Source organism: Rhynchophorus ferrugineus, unplaced genomic scaffold (assembly GCF_030347505.1).
Source record: "Rhynchophorus ferrugineus isolate W39M unplaced genomic scaffold, kcgeb_rfMv2 rfM8, whole genome shotgun sequence".
Classification (NCBI taxonomy): Eukaryota; Metazoa; Arthropoda; class Insecta; order Coleoptera; family Curculionidae; genus Rhynchophorus; species Rhynchophorus ferrugineus.
In genome coordinates, this window is record NW_027472587.1 from 2,243,067 (window position 1) to 2,269,904 (window position 26,838).

A 26,838-nucleotide genomic window follows, 5' to 3' on the forward strand; every position below is an offset into this window, starting at 1 on the left:
TTTTAAATTTACTTTTTTTAAAAAACATTTGGCAAAAATTTTGTTATATTATCGACGTGGCAAAATCCCTGAATAAAATAAGACATAGCTCAAAAACCTACTGACAGTATAATAAAACCATTTTGTTGCGAGTTTGGGGTACGAGACATTGTCTTGGCGATATTGTACGATTATGACCCTGGTTGTGGGCCTGGAACGATGGAAATAGGAACTACAAATATAGTAAGATAGTTTAGAAATTAATGGTAACAATAATGAATAGAAATGTGACTGACTCTTTCAATTTTCCTTCCATATCGTTTTGATTTTTACCCACTTCCATTTGTACATAGTCTGGGCTCGTGGTATTATGTTCACCATCACTAAGTTGTTCATAAGTACTTAAAGGGAAAGTTGAATCATAAATCTGTTTCATGTTTAACCCAACCAGTTTAGGATTTTTAATGTTTTCTACTCATTTCTTAAACATCGCCGGGTACTTTTTTAACGGAAAACGATGATACATTTCTTCACTATCTGTGCATCCGGGCACACAACACTTTCTAGAACGAGAATGGATATCATCTACGGAGTTGTATATACTAATAAAATAAAATAATAATTTAATGTATAAACGTTATAAAAAGCTAATCACAATGTTCTCTATATAGGGCATATTGAAAATGGCGTATAAAATAAACAAACCATAGAACGAGATGAACCAATTAGATCCCGTCGCAGCTCTTAGCATAGAGAATAAAGCAAGTAATATGTTAAAGGTAGCGACATCTACATGTTGGACGTCGCTAAACATTTTCCAAAAATATCCTTTGAAGTTAAATCTCTATTTTTCTATTAAATAAGTATTATTAGTGATATGCCACTTTAGGTTTTAATCGAAATTACTTTTTTCCTAAACGCTGTTTATGAATGAAAACGTTATTATAATTTTAAAAATATAATAAAGTAAAACTTTAATATACATTTCAGATGTACGCCCTTAACAACTAATAATGTAATACAATACGATCGGATGTCCAACAAATAACAGTTGAGTAGAACGAACAGCTTTTAGCCGGTAATATGTTCTGTTGAATAGTTAGAGAACTTTCCGGGAAAAGTTATCTACCCTTTTATATGTGCGTATATGTGCTTTTTTTCTGGATAACTGTTCTTGCGTGTCGGCTTTTGTTTCGTCTAAAAAGGTCTTAAAAGGTAAAACGGTGTTAAATTAAAACATTTCTCTGGGTATAATTCAATTTTATGCTTGGACGAATATACATTGTTATATTTTTTAAGTACAGTTCCAGTAGGTGTTGGTGACCTACAAAAAGTACTTGAAGTTAATAATTATATATTGTTAAAATAATAATACGGTTTAATTAGTTTAATATTAGGATAAATTCAAATTATTGTTTGAATAAACACCATTAGTAGCTGACTACATCCTACATACACTAGAAAGAAGATATCGATATATAGATATCGAAAGAGAAAAATATTGATATTTCGATACTTAAAAAAATGGATATATCGGCGAACACAAAAAGTTGATATTAAATCACGCAAAATTCACTTTTTCCCAGGTTTTTTGCCCTCCCTTGACTGTAAGTTTTTGATATCGATATTTTGCTTTGCAACTAAAAGCTCTAGACTCTCATTTACAGCCATCGATACTTGATTGAAAAAAAATTGATGAACAATTAACAATTTTGAATTCTTATTAGATTTGTAAGCTCTTGTAAGCTCTTGTAAGTTTTTCGGTGTCATAAGAATTGTCATTGTTCTTTTTTATAATTAAAATAATATATGAAAACATATATATTAGGCTTATAAATTAGTTCTAAAGGATTTTTTGAAAATTTGAAGCTTTAGTGAAAAATGGGTGTAATGTAATTTATTAAAATTATTGTTCATCGATAGGTGTTACCGTTTTCCATCTTCCAGGCATTAACGGACTGTATCTCGAAAGAACGATGTATATTTTCAGACTATTCACGGATCGTTCCATATTTATTCCATATTATAAGAGCAAGGTCTGGAGATTACGGCGGGTGGGGTAAGTCATTTTTCACGTGCTGCTCTGCTCAAACGCATCAAATGTGGACGTTAGTGTATGATGGTTTCATCGAGTAAGTAATGCCTTCAAATCCTCGTCTTCATTTTTTTGGCTATCCAGTGCTCTCTTTGTCTTCGGTGCCTAAATCATCACTTTGAAAACTTATAACGGAAATTAACATGTTGAAATCGATGGAGTGTGGCTGCTATAGGATTCACACAGCATTTGTTGACCACCCAATTCCTTCAAATTGAAAAATGAAACTTTTCGCCAATATGATTAACTTGGTATAAATTCATTCGTTTTCGACGCATTCGAAAAATCAAAATTTTTCACAAAATATACTTTTCCTTAAAAAATCCGAATTGCTGTAAACTGTTGCGTTTTAGTTGAGTCTTCAACATCTTAAAGCTAGCAAAGCTAGCTATTTTGAAAAGTTATGTAACGAACATATTTAATATTCAAAAATAAAAAATATTAAGAAAACAGTGATAACTTAAACATCTTTTAAATCACCTTACAGACGTAATTGTGGTGAAACTAAAAAGTTCGAAGAAAAAGGAGATAAACGTATTTTTCATCGTAAAGTTTAGGTGTACAAGACAAAGCTTATTATGAACTAAAAGCTTTTAGTTCGTATTTTACCGGAGCTTTGTGGCTTATTTTAACATTTTGTTAGGTCTATGTTAGCGATCCGGTTTCGTTGTTTTTTATACATTGGCAAAAAATTTAACGCTCTCCTTGGGAAAAATTATTATTAATAATATTTAATTAAGGTTAATTTTATCACAGTATTTTATAATTGTGTTAATTCAGCCAACTTAGTAATGAATTACTGTTCTTCTCATACAGTTCTCATCAGCTAGAAAAATAGTACTTTAATTCCTTAGATATTCGATATAATGCTGATTCCAACTAAAAGCTTTTAAATTTAGTCGCATCGGAACTGTACAGTTTATTTGATGTACTAATTCGTTAGCGATGTGAGCTGTTACGTAAGGATTTTATCCAATTTTTAAGCTTCGGAAACTTTTGCATCCAATAGCGTATTCCATTAAAATAAATATAAATAAAAAAGCAGCACTGTATTTAGCTAATTATGAAGATAAAACATTAAATTTTGAACAACAATTGATTAGTGTTGGTTTGATTTAATGATTAATCCATTAGTTTCTTATCCTTCTATCCAGTCCGTGTTCCTTTACCGTATTTGGCGACTGAATAACCAATAAAATTTTTAGGAACTTATATATACAATAAACAAAACAAATGAGGCCTAACCTCAAATGATAGCGACAGTGTTCTTTACCTCCAAATTACGTTAATTACACTTTGGGCATAATTAAAGCTACGTGAAATAGTAAATAGTTACATTAGAATGGTCTTATTGCTGTGAAGAAATTCACCAACTATACCCCGGTGGGTTCGCGTCTTGTAGGATTTAATCACATTTTTTAACTTTTTCTGTCTTGAAACGAAAATATATAATTACAAATATATATAGTGTATATTATAATATATACAAGTATATATCATATATACAAATTGTACAGTGCCACCAAAACAACTACGTCAAACTCAAATTTGGAGCATTTTAGCGCGCCAAAATATCTTTTTGTAGAAATAACTTTTATCCCGTTCAAAATAGATACGTAGAATTGCCATAAAGTAGTTTTTCAAAAATAGCCATTCAGCCTATTAAAGAAACTATTTGACTTTGAGACCTCGCAAACTGCTGTTGATGCCGAACATTCGGTGCTTGAAGCTTAGTGGAAGGTACGTGCTCTGGCTTGGTCAAATTGGACCCAAGATTTCTGATACGTTTTTTTTTTTCAATAAGTGTATACTTATTTATTTGATATTGTTTCAGGCCTTTTATTGAAATAATGATACGAAAATCTCTTGGAGTATTCGAAAGATTTTCAATCTTGCGATGAAGAAAACGTAAGTGACAAGGACAACTTGTTAAGAGAAACTTTTTCTGAATCAAGTGACTTTTTCTCTAACAATAATTTAGTACAAGAATGTTATTAGGATATTCAACAATCAATTAATACATATTATAACGATAAAAATCTATTCAAGTGGTTTAAAAATTCACCAAGTACCTCAGAGTTAGAAGTCACAACACCGTAACTCACCTACCTGATATCGTAGGTTCAGATTACGAAAAACGAAACATGTCTTTAAATGAATCATGGCGGTTACTGACACCTGATGAAATGATTGAAAATGTATGCAATTATACTAACCAAAAAATAAAATCTCAAATTAAGTTAGGAAAATGACATTAAAAGGTCGCAATGTTGCCGCATTAACTCTGTGCTTTAGTTTATTTTCGTTTTGACATGTAATAAAGTTCTAGGCTAAATAAAATAATGAAACAAAAATGTTATCAAAAACAATTTATTTGGTATTATAGTACATCTAATGTATTATCGCATAATTTAAACTAATGTTAATTATATAGCCATAATAATTTATAGGTTGGAGTTGTTTTATGATATTTACATTAAACTCTTCGCCACGCCACCTATAAGGTAGAGTTCTAAGCATGTTGTTTATGTAGTGGTATCCTCCGGAGGCATAATTCACCTAATGAACAATTGTACATCCAAGTAATGTATTTTATTTTCATTAGTAGCATATTTGTTTTATTAAGTTTAGTTCTTGTTTCCTTCCATGTCGTGTTTCCTTGTAAAGTCGATTTAATTGATTATTGTATTTATTTTTTTCTTCTGTTGCTACTTGTGTACACCATTCTTGATAAAAACAATCACTGAATTCTCCATAATGCATTTACCACAAACATCTACAAAACAGTTAGTATTCATCCTCTCATCATACATTCTAACCTAATGTTCATGTATAATTATGAACAATTACACACATATCTATGCACATAAATCACACCCTCTACAATAAAACTTCCTACAGTTACCGCATATTAATTATATACTCAGTTGTTTATACTCTTATCAGTCTGCCTGGGAAATAATTAGCATTGAATCATAATCCCCCACTCACAAAGTTAAATTCAAGCTAAGCTGTTAATTTCTAACATTTGTTCACGATTTCATCTTTTGTCAATTTCTTCTTCAATGTGTTTAATCGAGTTCGTCCAAACTAAAGGTGTTATTCCAACTCAACAATAAAGAGGAACAAGAACAATATATCTGCAATTAATTATTAATAAATGTTATAACTAATAGTACCTAACCAATTGTTGTACCAACATTTACCTTTTCTGTTAATTTCTATTGTCTTAACACTTTTTATTATCATCTTGCCATGCGTGACCCAATATACCATTCTAAAGTATCCATTCTAAATATCCATCATATGCTTTTAAAAAGTGTATTCTTTTAAGCAATCTCTAGAAGTTCCATTAAACCTCTTCGTGGGTTACCTTTACACTTTTTAAATCCTATATTAGCGAACAGTAGGGATTGTCTATATGCCTCAAATACCATATCTCATAGCTCTGAGCTATGTATGGGTACTTTCCAGACAGTTTTCTCCGAAAGAATTTGATTTAATTATGTTAGTGTTGAAAAAACTACTCACTGTTTTTATGTATTTCATATATTTCATCTCTGATAGAATGAAGCTCTTTTTATGAAGCTTTTTTTTATTAAGCGCTTCGTATGAAGATCTTTTTTTTTCGATCAATGCAAGACTACATTTTTCATGATTTGTGATATTTTAATGACAGTGTCTTAATATTCTGTGCAGCTGCAATATGCTAAAAAATTCTTTTAGTAAAACCGTTGCAACTTAATATTTAAGAGTAAAAATGTAAATTTTACTGACAAGAGTAGTCCTCCAATATTTCGTTTCTGTTCGAAGTAACTGATTAGAGACGTAATCTGTTTTGTCTGGTTTCAGAATTTTAAATCAGTGTAATAATAAGCAGCGATTTGAAATTTGTTAAAACATGCAAAGCGTCAAAATGTTTGCCGGTATATAACCTGCAGTTGTTATAATTAATATTTTGAAGAATTTTTCAGACATTTGACAACGGAACGACTTTTGTAGGATCATTCGTTTATTGGAACGTATCAGGCAGCATTGTATCTCTTTTTAACTGGAATAAGATGACAAGGAAAATATTGTCTGATTCTAAAACGAATTTACATATTGCGGCAGGCAATACAATAAAGATCTTGATAACGTATGCTTATTGTTTCTTTGGATAGAATACAGATGTTATTGACGTGGTCCCAAGACTGGCAACAAACTATTACAGAAGTGTGATGGATAACTTACATTAATCTAAAAACTACATGTAAAAAATTGTTGTATATCAAGAGCCATACATATTATAGTGACTAAGACTGGTAATAATGTTATAATTTTACATAAAGGTCTCATTTCCTTTGTATTTAATTAATCTCATAAAAAAGTTTTTATTTTATCGAAGTCGAAGACATAAAAAATACCGAGTACTTTTTATTTTGTTTTAAGTTTTTATTATTTAAGTTTATTATATAGAATGCCAATGTCAGGTATTAAAAATCCTGCTATTTATATATTATTTATGATTATGATTATTATTATGATTCATTTATATGTTAATTAGATCTTTATTAGAATTTTTCTAGATTTTTTATTGGATTGGATTTTGATTAACAATTCTCAATCATTTCAGATTGATCTTAATACAATTCTGCATATTGAAATTAAACTTTATTTATCGGTAATAAATTCAAGAAATTCTGTAAAATTAAATAAAAATATGTAGTTTAGCATCTTTAAACGGATTGTCATTATTTGAACGTTTTTCTGGTTAACATTATTAAATACTGTTTATCTTGATATTAGGAACCCTTTCGTTATCGACCGATAATAAAATATCAAGGCATATTCTAAATCCGCCCGGGAGGCTCCTTATTCACTTCATGAATGAACGTTGGGAATACGTCGCGTCATTGACTGATAATTAATTTAGCCAAAGCGGTCTCGCTTTGGGCCTTTTTGTTCCTAAACGAGCAAACGATAATACAGATTTCATCAACATCAGACCTAAATTAAATATATCTAAGGAAAATAGCTTTATTTTAGGAAAAGAGAAATTCTAGCAAACGGCTGACTGTTTTTGAAGATAAAGTACACGTAAAATGAAACATTAACTTTTTTTCTTAATAACCCTGTTTATGCTTGTAATAAGAGATTTGAGATTAATATATGTTAATATAGCTGATATATGTATCATAATTATGTAGTATAAATTTAATAAGGATTCGGAATTTTTTTCATAATTTGGTAGTGTATGAATTACATTTTATAGAATAATTTGGCATTGGTGACTACAACTTACGGTTTATATATATTAACTATCATATTACTTATATGTCACTAAATATCACTAGCAGTAGGGAAATAATAAGAAAAATAATTATAATTATTAAAAATAATATTAATTAAATGTGTTAATATAATTTAGTTTTTTGGAATAAACGATTATTAGAGCTAGTTTGTTCGTTTATATAGAATGGGTCATATGCTGATTTTTTTATAGCAATTATTTATTATATAAATCTGGTAATTTAACACTAATAAGCTATTTTTTGTTTTTATCCCAATTTTCTACGATTTTATAATTATAAGTACTTATTCTACGATAGACACTGTGGGCTGAACATCTATGTCACTAATATGCACTTTTTACGTATAACTTCACTGAATTAGATCAAATGATTTTACTTTCTTTACTCTTCTGACTAAGCCATCATTATCTACGAGCTGGAGAACGTCAACGTTGATGCCCTGATGGAGCTTAAAGCTTATTAAATACTGACAGTACTGAATACCTACCCAATAACTATTATATTTTTCTGTACTTTTTTGATATATATTTTAAAAATTAGCTTTGTTAAATCTATTCTAGTGATATTTTTTGACACTTGATAATAACCCCTTTTTTCATGCTTCATCAATTACAATTACCTACAGCGCGGGATAATAAGATTATTGTCAATGTTAAGAGCGATAGTTATGGTAATTTTAAATTAATACCATTTTCAGACGTAGAACTCATTGACATGAGTAAAAAAATGTTAATATATCGATTTAAATTTCGGTTACAATTTATAAATCTATTAATTTTTTAACTCTTTTTATACATATAATATTTAAAAATAAAAAAAAAATATAGAAAATAAGATACATGATAAAGAGGAAAGTCCTGTGTTGGTATGGGAACAGAAAAGAAGAATAAACAATTAAGCCATATTTTGTAGAAATAAGTATTTAGTTGGCATTGCGATTCAGCTGAAATTTAAATGCTATCTGTATATAATTTCTCTACCGTATTCTGTGTAAGGTATCAGTGCGAATCATAGCATATTTATAACCATGTAATTAGCTATAAATTAGATCACAGACATGGTCCTTTTTAGTCGCAGATTTAGGAAATTATGATACATATTTTCCCATATTATTTTATTAACCGAAATTTTTTTAACAGCAATAACCTTTTAGTTAATAAACATGTAATTCTCTATTTCTAATAATTGTAGTATATTAAAATAACAATTTTCATTAAATTGTATTTTGTCTAATATGAAAAAAAAATGCTACCTAAATATTAATCAGAAAGCCACAACGTAGGATCTATAGCAATATATTTGCTTGATTTCGATAAATCTAAAAAATTTCGGGTGTTGGCAAAGCTAGCCACACGTTTAATGTGTCTCTGGTGCAGTAACGATACATCCATCTATCTTAATGCATCATGGAGACGTCAGATTTAGAAATACGGATTAGGTCTGATGAAATATTTGCCCTTGGTGTATAATATAGCGTTTATATGGTATAAGTTAAAAACCTATTTATTGTTAGTGAAAGAACCGTCAAGAAATTTGACATAGTGATGCAAGAAGGAGGGAAATCTGTTTCGTTTGTAAACTGTCAAACTAATGTTAAAGCTAATATAATATACATTTTTCATATTGAGATAGTTGAATGTATAGTTTATCCAAAATAGTATTAAACATATGTGATTTAAATTTATGACGTCAAAACATCCTAATGTTGCCGCATCAACTCTCAGTATTAGATATAAAAAAAATCTAGTCTAAATAAAATAATGAACAAACATGTCACCAAATATAATTTATTTTAACATTATAATACATCTAATGCATATATTAACCAATAATTCTAAACTACAGTTAATTATATAGCCACAATAGTTTATAGGGTAGAGTTGTTTTATTATATTTACATTGAACCCTTTTCCTCACCATCCATGAGGGCTAAGTATTATTTTTTATGCAGTGGCATCTCTTGGGGGCCTAATCCACCTAATTAACAATTTTATATCCAAGTAATGTATTCTACTTTCATTAGAGAACATATTTACCTTTTTACGTTTAGTTCTTATTTCCTACGATGGTGTATTTCCTTGTCAAGTCATGTTGATATCACTGTATTTTTTGTTTCTTTTATCTACCTGTGTACACTATTTTTGATTAAATTAATCACTGGATTCCCTAATGCATTTACTATGTCTACAAAATAGTTAGCATTCATTCTCTCCCCATATATTCTAACCTAATGCTCATGTATAATTCCGAACACACATATCTATTAAGATAAATCGTCCACTCTCTACAATACAACTTCCTTCAGTTATCGTATTTTAATTATATACTCACCTAGTTGTTTCCACTCTCATCACCCTGTCTTCAGAAACTTTAATTCAAATTATTAACTAAACTGTTAATTTCCAATCTATCTAACATTTTTTACGATTTCATCTTTTGTTAATTTCTCTTTCAATCAAGTTCATCCAAACCACAGGTATTATTAACCATTCCAAATCAACAAACAACAATAAATTATTCATAAATGTTATGTATAATAATACCTTACTTTTCCCATCAACTTTTGTTGTCATAGCACTATTTTTATTATCATCTTGCCATGCGTATAATGATCACATTCTGAAATATCTACGTCTCAACTAAATACACAAGTTGAAATAATAAGTGTTCCTTGATTTTATAATATGCTATTAAATTGTATTCTTTTAAAAGCAACGTCTGGAAGTTCTGTTAGACCTCTTCGTGGCTTATCTTTACACCATTCAAATCCTAAATTATCTAACAGTGTACGAAGGGATGTTTCAGATACAGTTGCCTCCGAAATTATTGTATTAAATTATGTTAAAAAACTACTCACTGTTTTTATATATTTCACTAGCTGACCCGACAGACTTCGTCCTGTCAAAAAGATTTGTAATGTGGCAGTTTTTGTGCCTACGTATTTTAAAAAATTCTCCTGAACAGAACCATCACCCTGGTGATAGGGCGTTGTGAATAAAAAATAATTAAATAAAACATATATAAGGATTGAAAAGTAAGTAATCGCTTTATTGTTAATCATGTGAATCATAATTATTATTATTATTATCATTATATTGCTTTGTGGTATACGATGTTTTTTGTTTGATTACCTGGCGCATAGATAAACAAATCTGATGGTTTTCCAACACGGGAACAGGCAACATACAATTGACCATGTGAGAAACATGGGTTTTCTAGATTAATACCACAAACACTTAATGATTGCCCCTGGGACTTGTTTATAGTCATAGCAAAAGCAAGCCGTCAACATGTCTATAGGAAATTTGCCATTACCAATGTCAATGAGTTGTTTAGAGAATATGTTTCCAGATTGGTCATTTTGCAACTCGACACGCATATTCTTGCTTAAATGAAGTACTTTAACATGTTTCCACAAATTGGAGGACTTTAAACATGCATTGAGTTCATCAGCTGGCGTTGATCGTGGAATCACTGGCAATGTTTGACGAAAATCTCCTGCTAATAAAATCATTGCACCACCAAATCGGTTATTATTGCTACGTAGATCTTTTAAGGTTCTGTCTAAAGCCTCCAAAGATTTTTTATGTGCCATCGTGCATTCATCCCAAACAATCAATTTACATTGCTGCAAAACCTTTGCCATTGCAGAGTTCTTCGAAATGTTGCAGGTTGGAGTTTCATTGCTTTGCATATTTAATGGCAATTTTAGTGCTGAATGGGCTGTTCGACCACCTTCAAGCAAAGTTGCTGCGATTCCCGACGAAGCGACTGCAAGTGCAATTTTATTTTGTGAGCGAATTGTTGCTAATATTAATGAAATAAAAAAAGTTTTTCCTGTACCACCAGGTGCATCTAAGAAATAAATCCCTCCAGTTTCATCATTTGTTACTTTCATAAGAGTTTCAAATACATACTTCTGTTGTTCATTTAACAGTGGAAGATTTGTTTGAATTTATTCTTTCAAAGCGTTGAGATCATACAGTCTTTCTCGATGCAACTCTTGGTTAAAAGCGTCATGCATTGGACGATTGGGCGCGGTCAGGCCTAATTGAATTAATAGTTTGTTTGACATTATCAAGCACATGTCCTCAATTGAAATCAATGCTTCATTGTAAATTTCTTCACTGATTTGTATATTTGGATTTCCCATTCTATTCCGTATTTGATACAAAATATCATCACACATATAATCTTTGTACTTCATCCACAAATCAATTGGGTTTGATGGGAAGCATGTAGATATGATTATAGAAAACAATGTTCGTATTTGATGAGTGTGTGATGATATTACAGCATCATTGAGAGTTTGATCCCAATGAGCGTCATTTTCAAGCAATTGCAAACGTTGACAGGCTTCTCTGTAGGATCCACACAATTCACCATCAACAGTTCGTAACTGTTGGAATGATGTTGGGCCACGTACATTGACTAATAGCAGTCGTAAATAAAAACATTCATCATTGCTTGGATGTACTGAATAAATCCGGCCAATCGCATCGGTGGAATATTCATCTGTATATCCTGGAACTGGTTTTCCTTGTTTCCGTCGTATAAATCTCCTTGAGGATTGATTCCAGGTATAATATTTTGGCATTTCAGAATATAGCAATGTTTGTGCGAAATCATCGTTTTGGCATGTCTCAAAAAAACTGGTTAATGTAGTAGATGGTGGCTGAGCAGCTCTTTGTACTGCGTTCTGTGCTGTAAAATACACTCTTTGTCCATTTTCTAAATGCACAGCTAAGTGAACAACAGAAGGGTGTCTCTCATGAATAGGAAAAGAAAATATTCGCCAAACTGCTTCATTACTACTGACATAGCGGCCCATTTGGTATTGGGTAACTTCATCATTAGAATTCTCTGCACCAATTCCAATCACAGCCATATCACTCCCTTTGGTTACATATTTGCAAATGTATTTAATCGATTTCACTGAATGGCAAGATTCAACGTTGATGTGTGCTTTGAATGTCTTTGATAAAATGGGTGAATATGGAACAATCCAACGATTATCTATTTCAATATCTTGTTGATTTAATTTGACAATTGTTGATTTTCCATTGTCTGCTGTCGATCTGCGACGATACAATGGATAACCGTCATTACCAGTAATTGTTTCCGATATTAATGTCCGTGGATATCGTTTTGAACATTTACCATCCATCATACACGGTGAATTTTGATTAAGAGTTCCACAGGGACCATGTATCATGTTTTTGATAACTACCTCATGCAATCCAGGATCTACTTGTACATTAGGGATTTCAGCTGATATCACTGCATCAACTTCATTTGGCCTTATCTTTTCAACCAACCAAATCAAAATGTGTGCATGTGGCAATCCTCGTTTCTGCCACTCCACAGAATACATCCAGCAGCGTGTCTCACCAAACACATTATGTTTTACGATGAAATTCATTAAAGATTTCAACTTTTGTCTAAAGACTCTGGCTGTAATATCATGACGATCAATGGATGATTTCCCAGGTAATAACTCCTGCTTAATTTCTATCCATTGCGGATTGCATGTAAATGTGATGAACAAATCTGCTGTACCATAATGACGAACATACGACATGGCATCTTGAGCATATTCGTGCATATGCCGAGGGCTTCCGATGTATGTTGCTGGAAAAATAGTCATCCGACCGACATTCTGTGCATTTCCATCAGTATTAATCGCATCTCGAAGGTGAATATACTCTTCAGATCGGAGTTTGGTTTGATTCAACCTGATGAATGTTAATCTCTCCGTTTCAATTTTAACATACATGTCATCAACATATTTGTGATATAATCGCCGACATTTCAATATGCGATTATCTGCATTTTCCCGAATCATTAGGCGGTATGAATAATAGTTCATTGAACTGACTTTTTTGTTGGTTTCAGAACCTGTAAACAGATTTTGTTTTAATAACATTCAAATATAAAATTAAAATACATAATATAGTGACTGAGATATTATCGCCATAGCTAAACTAATATTTTAGTTACCTGTAATGGGATTTATCATTTTTATTGATAAATCGTAGCCATCTTCACCTTGCCAAAATATAATGGGATATTGCAGTGCATCATATGAGCGGTGTGTTTCCTTTATAGGTTGTAATTGAAAATTCCGACGATGTAAAACAATATCACGGGATTCCAAGTTTTCTCCAACTACAACGATAGCAACTTCATCAATAGTTGGTGCATTAAAACGTCTTGTATGTTGACCTGCAGGTGTTTTATCAGCTCTGATTACAATTTTGTGATTATCGGATGGCATCAGATCCAGGGCAGTTTTAAACAATATAATCAATTGATTGTGTTGATGAAATAAAGTTTGTAATTGTTCTACAATAGACCTTTTTACTAAATTGTTATGTGCACAACGCAGATCAATTTCTTGTGGTGAATTGCCCATAAAATAAATTTGCAGGAATTTGTTGTCGCTATCTGACACTGGTAACAGTGAACCTGCTCTGTGATATATTTGCCCTTGTATCTGTAAATAAAAAAAATATTATGGTGTGGTATAAATTAATGGATTGTCAATGATCAAACTTAAATAATATTTGATCTTAAAAAGTATATATTTAGTTTTAACTAATATCTATCAAATATAAAATATAATAAAAGTGTCACTGAAACTGAATCACCATATAATATGATGACTAAGTGATATATTTCGTAATTATTAAGAAATTGAAGATTAGTAACACATCTTAACTTTGGTGACAGAAAATTTTGTTCGCTAAAATAATTATGAGTAACTGCTATAATACATACCTTGAAAGTTGGCATAAAATTTTCCCGAACTGCATTTGTTGCCCCAAATGAAGTCATTTGAAAGCAATTGTTATATTGTTGAATATGTGTCAAAAAGTGTATAGAATCTGTTCCTATTCCTGAAACCAATGAGTACAATGGTTCTGGTGGTGGATCCAATTGTATCAATTTCACTTTACCATTTGCGCAACACAATCCATTGGCTTCGTTTTTGTATTTTAATGCCTTACAGTGTGAGCAAACCAAGTTCATAGAACCAATAACAACACATTGGTAGTTACTGTAGTCAATTGACACATCGTAACTGAAAGCAGCTGGATTCAAACTTGCGCGATTATTAGTTGAATGTCGCGCTCGCGCTTCACGCGAATCAAATATAAATTATTTTTTCACTAATCACGAACTAAACAAACACTAACTAACTAAACACTCTGCACAAAACACGATATACGAATTTGTTTCGTGTATCACTTGACAATTCATCTGTCATCTGTCAAAAGTCATCTGTAACAGACAACTTTTTTTTTAAAATTTGATATGACTTGAACTCAAATCCTTTTAAGCCGTACAAATTGTTTTATTTATTTAAAATTTGAATTAAATTTTAAACAAATAAAAAATTTTAAATAAATAAAACAATTCGTACGGATTAAAAGGATTTGAGTTCAAGTCATATCAAATTTAAAAAAAAAAAGTTGTCTGTTACAGATGACTTTTGACAGATGACAGATGAATTGTCAACTGATACACGAAACAAATTCAAACAAAAAGGGCTATTTTTAGGGTTTTTCCAGCAATAATTCTAATTTTTCTCGCCGTAAAAACCATCCCTGAACTTCAACGAACATTTTAAAAAAAGATTTGGCCAAATTGGTCCAGGCGTTGTTGAGTTATGCGCTTAGGAACATATTTTGCGATTCATTTTTATATATAAGATATATTTGATCTCAGAGATAACATCAAACTGATCTAGGTTCGTCACATGCTTCGTATGAGGCCTTTTTTAGATTCATCCAATATTATATTTTAACTTAATATTTTATAATTCTTATCCGAAGTAACTGAGTAAAAATGCCACCTTTTCTGTCTGGTTTCTGCATTTTCAATCAGAGTAATAATAAGCAGCGATTTGAAATTTATCAAAACAAGCAAAGCGTTAAAATAACGTTGGTCGATGTATAACCTGTAGTTATTATAACCAATATTTTGAAGAATTTTGCAGACATTTGACAACCGAATGACGTCTATAGGCTGATACGGTTACACGTTTGAACGTATCAGACAAAATTGTATCTCAAATTAAATATCTCGATGACGTATGTTCATTGTTTCTTTGGATATACTATATTTAATATTGTAACATCATTTATTCAGTACGCTATTTGATACATAGACTCATATTTGTTATTGGATGGAATTTATTAACCTCCCAATGATAATTGTCAAATATGTTATTGCAACTTTTATTTATAGGTTATCATAGACAGACATGGAAGGTGACTAAATTATGCGCTTCAAACTCGGAGAGAGCGCCATATGTGTGAATATTTTTAGTAGGAAAACTAAGAATTGAATTAAAAAAAAATTAAATCCACTAAATAGCCCAAGAGCCTGACGGGTTTAAATAAATAAATAAATAAAATAAATAAAAAATTAAAAATCAAATCTAAACTGACAATTGACGTTCATGATATAATTTTTAAAAGGAATTGAAATGAAAATTGAAATTTGAGAAAAATTGAAGACATTTAATATTGTGTATGTTAATTATGTCGTCATCAGTCAACATTAATTTAAAAAAATCATTTTCTCAACATTTGCTATGAATATACATCTAATTTGGTGTCTCAAAATTTAGTTCCTAATTATACATTTTACCATAAATTTACGTATGTTCGAATACTAAAATACAAGGCAGTATTTATTTTTATACTACAATCTCTATATTTAGCAAATAAAAAAAATCTACATTGCCTCAAATGGAAATTTTTTTCTTAAAACACTTAAAATGGAAATACTGTTAACTGAACCATATATTATGCATCTGAATTGTTCTTTCTGAACCTCTTTATCTTATTTTTTGAAAGTATTTCGTTATAACTGAAATCTCATAATTTATTTCCTTAAAAAAACTATTCAACTAATCTCTTCATATCTTTGATGTCTTACTACACATCCTTTGGCCGCCCAAAGTTGAATATTCATTTGTTACCATATAATCTATATAAAAAACATGTTTAGTTTTTTATTTTTAAAATCGCACAAGTTACTTCTTTTTGAAATATACTATGTTCATATTTATTTCTAATTTTACTTGAAGATTTCAATGTGGAGATAATTTTTGGTGATTCCGATATTAGGCTCCATGTTTTCCTTTCCATTTGGTAAGGGATCGGTGAATAAACACAGACGGTGTGTTTTAATTCAATGTACACATACCATAATGATAGGCTTACTATTAAAATAGCAGTTATTAAATACAATTTTATTAAGCAATGTTCTTCCGCATCTATAACTATAGACCAATAGCCGTCCAATCTGAAATGCAATGAACAGACCTTTCTTCCGCTGCTGCGGTATTGTGGTGTGTTTGAAGCACGTATAAAAAGAAAGGTCATCCTTTTAAAATCGCCTTGTAAGTATAACTTTTCTGTGTGGATTACAGTAGTTTTACGGAAACAATTTTGGTTATTTTCAAAATTAATTGATCAATATTAAACAGGGAAGCCAAGATTTAATAATAATGAAAGACTTGTATAGTTTCATAAACATATTTATTATTAAAATTATCTTTGGTAATCATACCAGCAGACAACTAGGAATATTGGAAAAAATAATCATCATATTGCGAAAAGTAAAAAATGGCATATTTACTCATCTTGCCCCATATGTCGGGTAAGACGGAACACCCCCATTAGGTAACATCGGGTATGACATTCCCATATTAAATAGGTTGGCACAGCTCACAAACAAATGTTATTTTATCGTCATCATCCTGCTCGGCCACAATGTGCCAGTTCATGACAATTCGAGCAAGTGATCCTACTTCCAGATAATTCCAAATAAAGATCTCCACAATATAAACATGGAGTATTTTCTTATTATAATTTTTTCGGAAGAAGTGCCTTTGGCACGTTCCAGATGCACTGGATCTAGAATTTATTATGGTCGATTTTTTTAGAATAGCCTTCTTCTAACATTTTAAACTGCTATCATTCAAAACGCTTGTCACAACCATAAAATTATATGAAATCATAAGAATATCAACTAATATAATATTTTTCTCAATAACGAAAATAAATGACGGCCGCCTTTGTTGGAACTCATGCAACTATCATGGCCGTCGATGGTCAGGTGAAAGATCGAACCTGATTGGTTGATTGGAAACACATGTCAAGCCTAGTACCCCGTCTTACTCGCCACCCTGTCTTACACTGCCTTCCCCAACCCTAAAATAGAATATATTAGAACCCAATAATCCTGTAACGCTTGTTAATGATTTGTCATCAGTGACTGAATACGCCGTTAAACCAATATGGCTGTCTAAGTCTACTAATATCGATTGTCCCTTGTTGAAAAGTCCTATACCAAGAAGGCAGTAAAAGTTTGAAGACCGTTGGACTGCAGTCTGAAAGTGAATAATATGTTATTACAGAACATCGATTTTTTTATAAACATGTTTTTCTATGTTAGACTGAACATTTATACGTATTATGTCTTATGTAGATTTTCAATTTTTGTAATTCGAAACAAATACAATTTAATTTTTGACATAAAAATATATACAAGATTGTACGTCACTCAAAAAGGCAGTTTATTAAAAACAGCTGTCGGAAACATACGTGTTTTGCGTATAAAACGGGAAAAAGAAAATAAGTCACGGATGTAAAGTACTTCCCCACAAAACAAAACGTAATCTTCCAAGGAGAGAGGCAGTAAAGCGATTTTGTAAAAATGTGTAGCAATATTTTCCAAATTTCCTTTATTTAACAAGTTTGGAGGTAGAGTTCGGTATTCTGTAAGCGACTTAAATGAAATAAGTTATTATATTGCAGATGAATATGACCGTGTAGAGATATTATATTGGAATATAGTTTGATGTAGTAAAAATATAACGCTGAAAAAAAAACAATTCTCTAATTCATTAAAAAAATACCTCACGAAACATTGGTTTTCTTCTATAAATGCCATTGATTTCATTAAAAAATCGTTAAATGGAATTAGATTTGTTTCAAATCAAACAAAGATAAAACTTATTATATTAAAAACTCCTATTATTTTATTCCATTTAAAAGAAAACTTCTCAATTATAATATTGATGGGTTCCTGAAAGGGTTTTATGACTTAAATTTCGGTTACAATTTATAAATCTATTAAAATTATTTGATTCTTTTTTTACATATAATTGTTGAAAAAAGAGAAATTACATGATTATTTAAATTAGGATACATGATAAAGAGGAAGCTTTTGTGATGGTATGGGAATAGAAAATAAGAATAAAAAATTAAGCCGTTTTTTGTAATAATCTAGTGAATACAACTGAAATTTAAATGCTACCTTGATCATAATTTTACTACTATATTCACTAAGGTCTCATGTCAATCTGCGGGACTCATATCGTATCTATAATAATGTATTTAGCTAAAAATTAAATTACAAACAGAGTCTTCTTTACACGAATTTGGAAAAGTGTGATACATATTTTCCATATTATTTTTTTAGCCGATTTTTTTTTAAAGAAAGTCAATAAGCTTTTAGAATAAACTAATAATTCTGAAAACTATATTTATAACAATATTTCTTATATATTATATATAATTGTTTTACTATTATTATGTACTTGTAATTACATAATAATAGCAATAATAATTATTATAAATAATATTTATTTAATTATATATTTCTTGATTTAGATAAATCTTTAAAGAATTTCGGGTGCTGGTAAAACACGTTAAACTAAATATATAAAAAAATATTTTACTTCGTTTAATAGAAAACTTCTCAATTACAATATTAATAGGTTCTTGCAGGGGTTTTATGACCTGTATGAATAAATAATTTTTATTTCTATTTATATAAAGAAGAAAGGGACAAACATTTACAGACTATATCAGAAGTTCGATCTTTTCCCATATAGAAATAGTTGTTTTTTAACAATCAAGTTGATTTTGTGATATTAAACGGGTTTCTTAGAAAATATTTCGTATTCCAAAATGTGAAAACACATGAATAAATATGATTTTTAACGTTTTTGATTAAAGATTACAATGTATCAGAAATAAAGCACATTGTTTATCTTGATTCAACCCGGAACTGTGTTATGAAAAATATATATGAAGCGACAGTTTGCATCTTGTTAGGGGATTGAAGCCCTGACTTTATTATCGCGCTTGTATCATAAATTTGGAATACGGATGTATGGTGGTTTTCAGCTTTGTACGAAAGGCCTCGTTGAATGTGAATTACCTTCTTACAATATCCACAAGAACACTGATGTTACGATGTAGTGTGTTAAATATTCCCAACTCATTGATATTTTCTATAAATATATTGATATATTTTTGTAAAAAAGGTTTTCTGTAAAAAGAGTTTTCATATGTATAAGGATGGAAAATACTTTTTGCAGTTAAGAGTATAATATTTGTATAAAATTATTTTAATGGAACAGTTTTCCAAGCTTCCGGTGTTCCAATTATCTGCAGTTATAAGTACTGGTACTTCATGTTTCAGTAGACATGGGTAAGAGTTTCTGTAGTTCACAAACCAGAGGTTTTAAGAGATCAGAAGTTCCTAAATGCCCATGATTCATGTTTAGATGTAGTTTGAATAATTTAATCTCGTCCTTGATTCTTGATGCTTCTAATTCCATTCCAGTCGATTGACGATCTGTTTTTTTTTGACAAATTATTCGTTTTGGGTTAATTGAATACATTCAAAAGAGAACAGAATATCATCTCATATATCGGGTGTGCCAATTTTGGATATGTATGGGGAAAGATATATCCTTTATCCTATTAATTTTTTTATTATAGTAGTTTTTACTTATATGGACTAATTTTGAAGTACTGTAATATCTCTGTTAGTGCTGATTATATTTCATCAAATGTCAAATTCTTAGGTACTTACAAAATGTTACATCAAATTAAAACGTATAATCTTAGATTCTCTTTCTAGTTCTTTGTTTGATGGATATTATTTTCCATGTTTTAATTTTTGAGACGTTAGAACAACCTGAGGTTTAAAAGAGCTATATCTAGGGAGTAAAGTACACCTATTTTGAATAATTTAATCTCGTCCTTGATTCTTGATGCTTCTAATTCCATTCCGGTCGATTGACGATCTGTTTTTTTTGACAAAATATTCTTTTGGGTTAATTGAATACGTTCAAAAGAGAACAGAATATCATCTCATATATCGAGTGTGCCAATTTTGGATATGTATGGGGAACGATATATCCTTTATCCTATTAAATTTTTTATTACAGTAGTTTTTACTTATATGGATTAATTTTGAAGTACTGTAATATCTCTGTTAGTGCTGATTATATTTCATCAAATATCAAATTGTTAGGTACTTACAAAATGTTACATCAAAATAAAACGTATAATCTTAGATTCTCTTTCTAGTTCTTTGTTTGATGGCTATTATTTTCCATGTTTTAATTTTTGAGACGTTAGAACAACCTAGGGTTTAAAAGAGCTCTATCTAGAGAGTAAAGTACACCTATTTTGAATAATTTAATCTCGTCCTTGATTCTTGATGCTTCTAATTCCATTCCGGTCGATTGACGATCTGTTTTTTTTGACAAAATATTCTTTTGGGTTAATTGAATACGTTCAAAAGAGAACAGAATATCATCTCCTATATCGAGTGTGCCAATTTTGGATATGTATAGGGAAAGATATATCCTTTATCCTATTTAATTTTTTTTTTACGGTAGTTTTTACTTATATGGACTAATTTTGAAATACTGTAATATCTCTGTTAGTGTTGATTATATTTCATCAAATATCAAATTCTTAGGTATTTACAAAATGTTACATCAAAATAAAACATATAATCTTAGATTATCTTTCTAGTTCTTTGTTTGATGGATATTATTTTCCATGTTTTAATTTTTGAGACGTTAGAACAACCTGAGGTTTAAAAGAGCTCTATCTAGGGAGTAAAGTACATTTTAGAACAATTCTGACGGATTTGTATTTTAAATAATTGATTTTTCAATTTTTTTGATGTGTTAAAGAACACATTGTCTTTGGCGTGGGTTGACATTTTGATATCTGAGTTGCTCCATAGATTTGGAAGTAATCGACGAATAAAATTCCTTGTGTATCCTAACCAAATGTTGTTAACACAATTTTGTTACCAAGTTTATTTTTCAACCGGAGTCAGGTTCACTTCTCTCTTTAGTCTTTTGTTTCGATTTTGTATGGTCTTAGATTCAAGTTACTCCTATAGTACTAATGCAGCATGTCATAAAATCTGAATTATATACAATTATATGAAACACAAGACCTAATTTAATGACAGTTTCTGTTGTTGATACAGTTTTTGAATGTCTTTTATTTAGATTGTTTTCCTTAGATTTTTCTTTTTGTTAATGAATTTGCTGTTTATAGTGAAGCATTCATGGTTTTCTAACTTCCGATTGCTATAATATTTATGAATGCATTTATTGCTCTAGTTTTATATATTCAATTTGGATATGTATTACTTCTGGCTCTTCCATCACTATGACTTTCAGTTTTATTCACTGTCATTCTATATTAAGTTAGTTTCATATACCATCGGTTTAAAATTTTCTATAGGCATTGGTCTATTAGTTGTTATTATTATATCAACAAAAGTGCAAAAGTGCCTACTGACATTTATATTTTTTCCATATTTTGGTACCCTGTATAATAGTATAATTCTATTTTGTTTATTTGATATTTATTTGTTATTTCATCCATTAATATAAGAAACATGGTTGTGCTTAAACCTCCAATTTGTCTTAGTCCTGCTTGGGTTTAGAAGGTATTTAATTTCATGTCTAATTTTCGTCTGCAATGACTGCATTGATTTATCATCTATACTTGAAATATTCTTGCAATTTTTTAAGTTACTTCTCCTCAAATATCTTCTTATAATTATCATACACACACTATACTTATGTATATGAATAAAAACTAATTGCCAAGTTTGTCTTTCTATATTTTAATGTCAATTTTCGTTAATAATTCTACGTTACTTTATCACTAATTTTTTTAGCACAGTTACAATTACAGTAAACTTTTAATTTTTCAATTTGTATTTGTTCTATGCGCTAATTTTCTTTTCTAATTGGTTGGTGTATTTTATTACTTTTGGCAGACAAGAAAATTCTTGAAAATTATTTTTCGATCTCTCCAATGTTTTGATCTTCAGTTTTTATGTCTCCTTTTTATATATTACTTGTCTATAATTATATGCTTTTTCACTTGTGCAAGTTTTTTAAACTCTTTTCAAGTTTAAAAAAGCCGCTGAATGTCACCGTTTGCTTGTAGAATCCTACAGTGAGGACTATTTAACTTTAAAAAGATGTGTGGCGTGGTTTCGAAAATTCAAAAGTGGTGATTTCGATATGCAAGAGAATGTTCTGATAGACCGAAAAAGTTTGAGAATGCAAAACTACAAGAGTTACTGGGTGAAGACCCAACTCAAACTCAAAAAAAATTAGCAGAAGCGATAAATGAGGCCCAAGAAATGGTTAAAGTTGGCTAAAATGTATAGAATTAAATGGCCAACACCTTGAATAAATACATTTTTCAATTTTTTTGAAGATTATGTAGTTTTTTTTGGAAAAAAACCGGTAATGACTTTCTAGTACATCTGGTATATTTGGTAGTTTTCAGTTGATTTTTTATTCATATAGTTTGGTCAGATTTGTTGCTTTTGTTTTATGTACATTCTTATTTTCTTTGAATAACATGCTTTTTGCTGATTTGCTTTTATTACACCATTTAACTGGTTTTTATAATATGTGTGACATGGAAAAAGAATTATGACTTGACACTATTAAATATTGCGTTGTATCGAATGTTCGATGAAACTAGGCCAACAAAGGCACCGAGCAAACAGAAAGCTCCTGTCTAAGAAAAATGATGTCTGATTGACTCGTTGTTGAGTGTTCCGGATAATTGGGGGTTCAGGTGCCGAGGTTAGACGAAGCGTGTCAAAAGTTAGATCTCATAGAGGACCCCTTATGGCGGTGAAAACTATAAACTTCAATAAGGTCCGAGATCGTGAAGTCTTCGGCATTCTTTAAGAGTCCATAACGCACGTGATTCATCAGCGTGAGAAGTTCCTAGTTGGAAGAGTCTTTCCCTTCCCAAAATTCTTAACAAATCGAGATACAGAAAAGTGTTTCTTCAACCACCACCCGAGGGAGGAGTTTCAACGACAAAACACGATACATCGACAACGAGAATCAGAATTAACTAATAAATTGGAAAAATAATTAGCAAAGGTTACATAATCAAGATCAGAAACAGTAAAATACCAAGCAGGCAGAATTGACTAAAGAATTTGCAAAATGAATGAAAAGAATTATCAGAATCAGAAATAAGGACAACATAATTTGCAACAGAATTAGAATTAAAGAGTCACAAGACCAAGAAAAATAGCAGTAAAATCTCAAGAGTACAGAATTAGCGAGAATAACAGATATGATCGGAATTAAAAAGAAGGAAAAAACATCAAGAATGGAAGTCAAGAATCAAGAACACTAAAATCCTTAAAATATGTCGTGTGTATAATCATCAGTTCGGTTCGATGACGGACTCAGTATTATTCTAAACCAGACAAAGGATTTACTTTTCCATCCAATTCATAATTCTTTCACCATTACGTTTAATTCATTCATAATGTATTCATTTAAACCAACACACTTGTCTATGTGTATTAATTAACGTAAAGAAGAGAGAAAGTAAATTGTATTTCATTTACAAGATTGTTTTCTTTAACAACTCAATAACACATTTAAAGTATGAACTGTCACAATGGGGGTCCTGTATAATTTTAATTAAATTTTGTTGTATTGCAGCGTGAACACTTGAAATACACTTCAATTCATGTTACCGAACGGGAGTCGCGACGACATAATTTAATAAAAAAATGATCAAATTATCAGCGGATAATTAAAACTCGTTATAAAATATTACTAATTTAATATGCAAAGTTAAATATTATACCAAGCCGTCTTATAATTGAACCGTTTTTTGTTCCTCCTTAAAAACCCTTCTAACCTTGCAACTAAATTGGATTAAAGTGGAACTCGATTGTTCCAATTAAAAAATAATTAAAAAGTTCAATGTTGAACATTTACCCGAAGGGGGGGGGGGGCTTTTTAAGAAGAAGAACGCTCATTGAATCGCTGAACTTTTCGCCGCTTTCCGAGACGGTTTATTGTTCGATTCAGCCTTTCGCAAAGTGAGGCGACGAGAATGCAACCAGAAAACAATTAGACAAGGCCTATCGATCGGGAAGCCCTAAGAAAGAATCACTTTTGCATTTCAAACACTTCCGCGATAGAACTCGTTCTCGATAATGGATTAAAATGTACAGTATTGGAATTATATTTTGTATTTTCTCTTTTTCTTTGGGCAGATCTGACGGTCAATGTGTCGTTAAATACTATTTTGGTCAATTATATTCATAGAGAAAATATAGATTTAACTTTATACGTAATTTTAGAGAAATGCCACTACTTTGAACTTCATTGTAATGCATATTCGTTCTAAGAAGTGTAACCAGGTCTACAGACATCAAGCTTCAAAGCTCTACATGCTAATTTAATAGAGTAATAGACAGAGGACTCAGTCGAGGTATTTGAAGAAAAATATCTCGATGGAGTTATAATTGCCCATTGCTAAATATAAATTATAATAAATATCTGTAAAGAAAACATTTTCATGTTAAGACCTTTGATTGGTTATTTGATAAAATTTGCCATTCAATTGCGGCACGTGACTACTCTGACGTCACATTTCATTGACCAATAAAATTTAAATAAAAAACAGTCTAATCTCTGGAAAAAAAATCTATAAAACAAAAATATATATACGGAAACAATACAATAAAATGTACAGTGTTGGAAATATATTTTCTATTTTCTCTTTTTCTTTGGCCAGATATGACGGTCATTGTGTCGTTAAATACTATTTTGGTTAATTATAATCGTAGAGAAAATGGAAATTTAGCTTTATAGGTAATTTTGGAGAAATGTTTCCACTTTGAACTTATTATTTGTTTTAATCGCTACGCTAAGAGATGTGAAAGTATTTGATTGGTTCATTTCGCTTCCATGGTGCGTTTGTTTTAATTTTGTGCGCCATTTCTAGGTGCAGGAGAGGGTAAAGAATAGTGCGCTTAGCTTTGGTTTTTTCTACGTTCTCGTAATTACATTTTAATCAAAACTAGTTCATTATAGTACATATTTGCTCTAGAAGAGTAACCAGATCTAGAAACATTAAGCTTCAAAACTCTGCATGCTACGTTGATAGAGTAACAGACAGAAAACTCAATAGGGATATTTCAAGAAAAGTTTCGCTACTTCCCATAACTAAATGGAGTTATTGTTGCCCATTGCAGTAAATTGATTGGATATTTTAAATTTCTGTTATAAAAGTATTGAAATATAAATTATAATAAATCTCCGTAAAGAAAACATTTTGCTGTGAAGACATTTGATTGTTTATTTGATAAAATTTGCCATGCAAGTGCAAACAAATGAATTTATGAAAAAAATGTATTACATAAAATTGTATAAAAAAAGTGTTTCTCTTTTTCTTTGGACAGATTGGCAGTCGTGTTGTTAAATACCATTTTGGTTAATTGTATTCATGGAGAAAATAGAGATTTAACTTTATAGTTGGTTTTGGAGAAATGTTTCGAGATGTCTAGTATCTAGGTTTCACTACTTTGAAATTTACTTACTTATTTTAATCGCTATGTTAAGAGCCGCGAAAGCTGTTGTTTAGTTCATTTCGTTTATATGGTGCGTTTGTTTTTATTTTGGGCGCCATTTATGGATGCAGAAGAGCGTAAAGAACAGTGCTCTTAGCGTTTTCGTGGTTAAATCGTAACCAAAATTAGTTTATTATAATGCATATTCGTTCTAAGAAGTGTTACCATGTCTGCAGAAAGCAAAATAATGAGACATCGTTTCCCTTTCAAGAAGTGTAATTTGTAAGTTTTCATCAAATTATCTGTATTAAGCATTTCTGGTGTCTGACCCAGCATATTGTTTTTTAGAAAATTAAGCTATTTTTCACGTTGTCATCAAAACGTGGATAATAGTTGTAAAATTATTAGCTAGATTATAAACCCCATATATTTATTAATTATAAATAAATATATTCTTGTTAAGTAACCAAGATAGTTTGGATTTTTGTTTTTGATCTCTTAGAAATCATGGAGTCAAAAATATACATGCGTTATCAATTGTATATAAAAATTAAGTTAAGCGAAATGTTTGTTTATATCTTTTTATGGCTAAATCTTTAGACCAAGATGAGATAGTCGCTCAGTTTCTCAGTCGTAGACTATTAGAATATGGGGACATCAATACTTAGGACCCCATTCCTTAGAGTTGAACACTGTTACAGTCTGACATCTATAAGCTTCATGTGTAAGTTTCTATCCGATATATTCAGAGACGCAGATTGCAAT

The 26,838-nt window shown here is 30.4% G+C and overlaps 2 protein-coding genes across 3 annotated transcripts in view; one reads left to right on the plus strand and one right to left on the minus strand.

Annotated features, from left to right (window-relative positions):
* Calx (sodium/calcium exchanger 3) overlaps positions 1 to 26,838 on the plus strand; it is a 330,536-nt gene that overhangs the window by 43,569 nt on the left and 260,129 nt on the right. The gene's annotated exons all lie outside the window — the stretch shown is intronic.
* The window catches only part of LOC143201026 (uncharacterized), a 33,155-nt gene continuing 13,283 nt past the window's right edge, over positions 6,967 to 26,838 (minus strand). Inside the window, exons 4-9 of the mRNA XM_076411873.1 lie at positions 17,565 to 17,776; positions 17,116 to 17,300; positions 14,149 to 14,507; positions 13,369 to 13,864; positions 13,143 to 13,266; positions 6,967 to 7,021 (exon numbers count right to left, since the gene is read on the minus strand). Of these exons, the coding sequence (XP_076267988.1) occupies positions 6,967 to 7,021; positions 13,143 to 13,266; positions 13,369 to 13,864; positions 14,149 to 14,507; positions 17,116 to 17,300; positions 17,565 to 17,776 (1,431 nt within the window). The remainder of the gene's footprint in view (positions 7,022 to 13,142; positions 13,267 to 13,368; positions 13,865 to 14,148; positions 14,508 to 17,115; positions 17,301 to 17,564; positions 17,777 to 26,838) is intronic.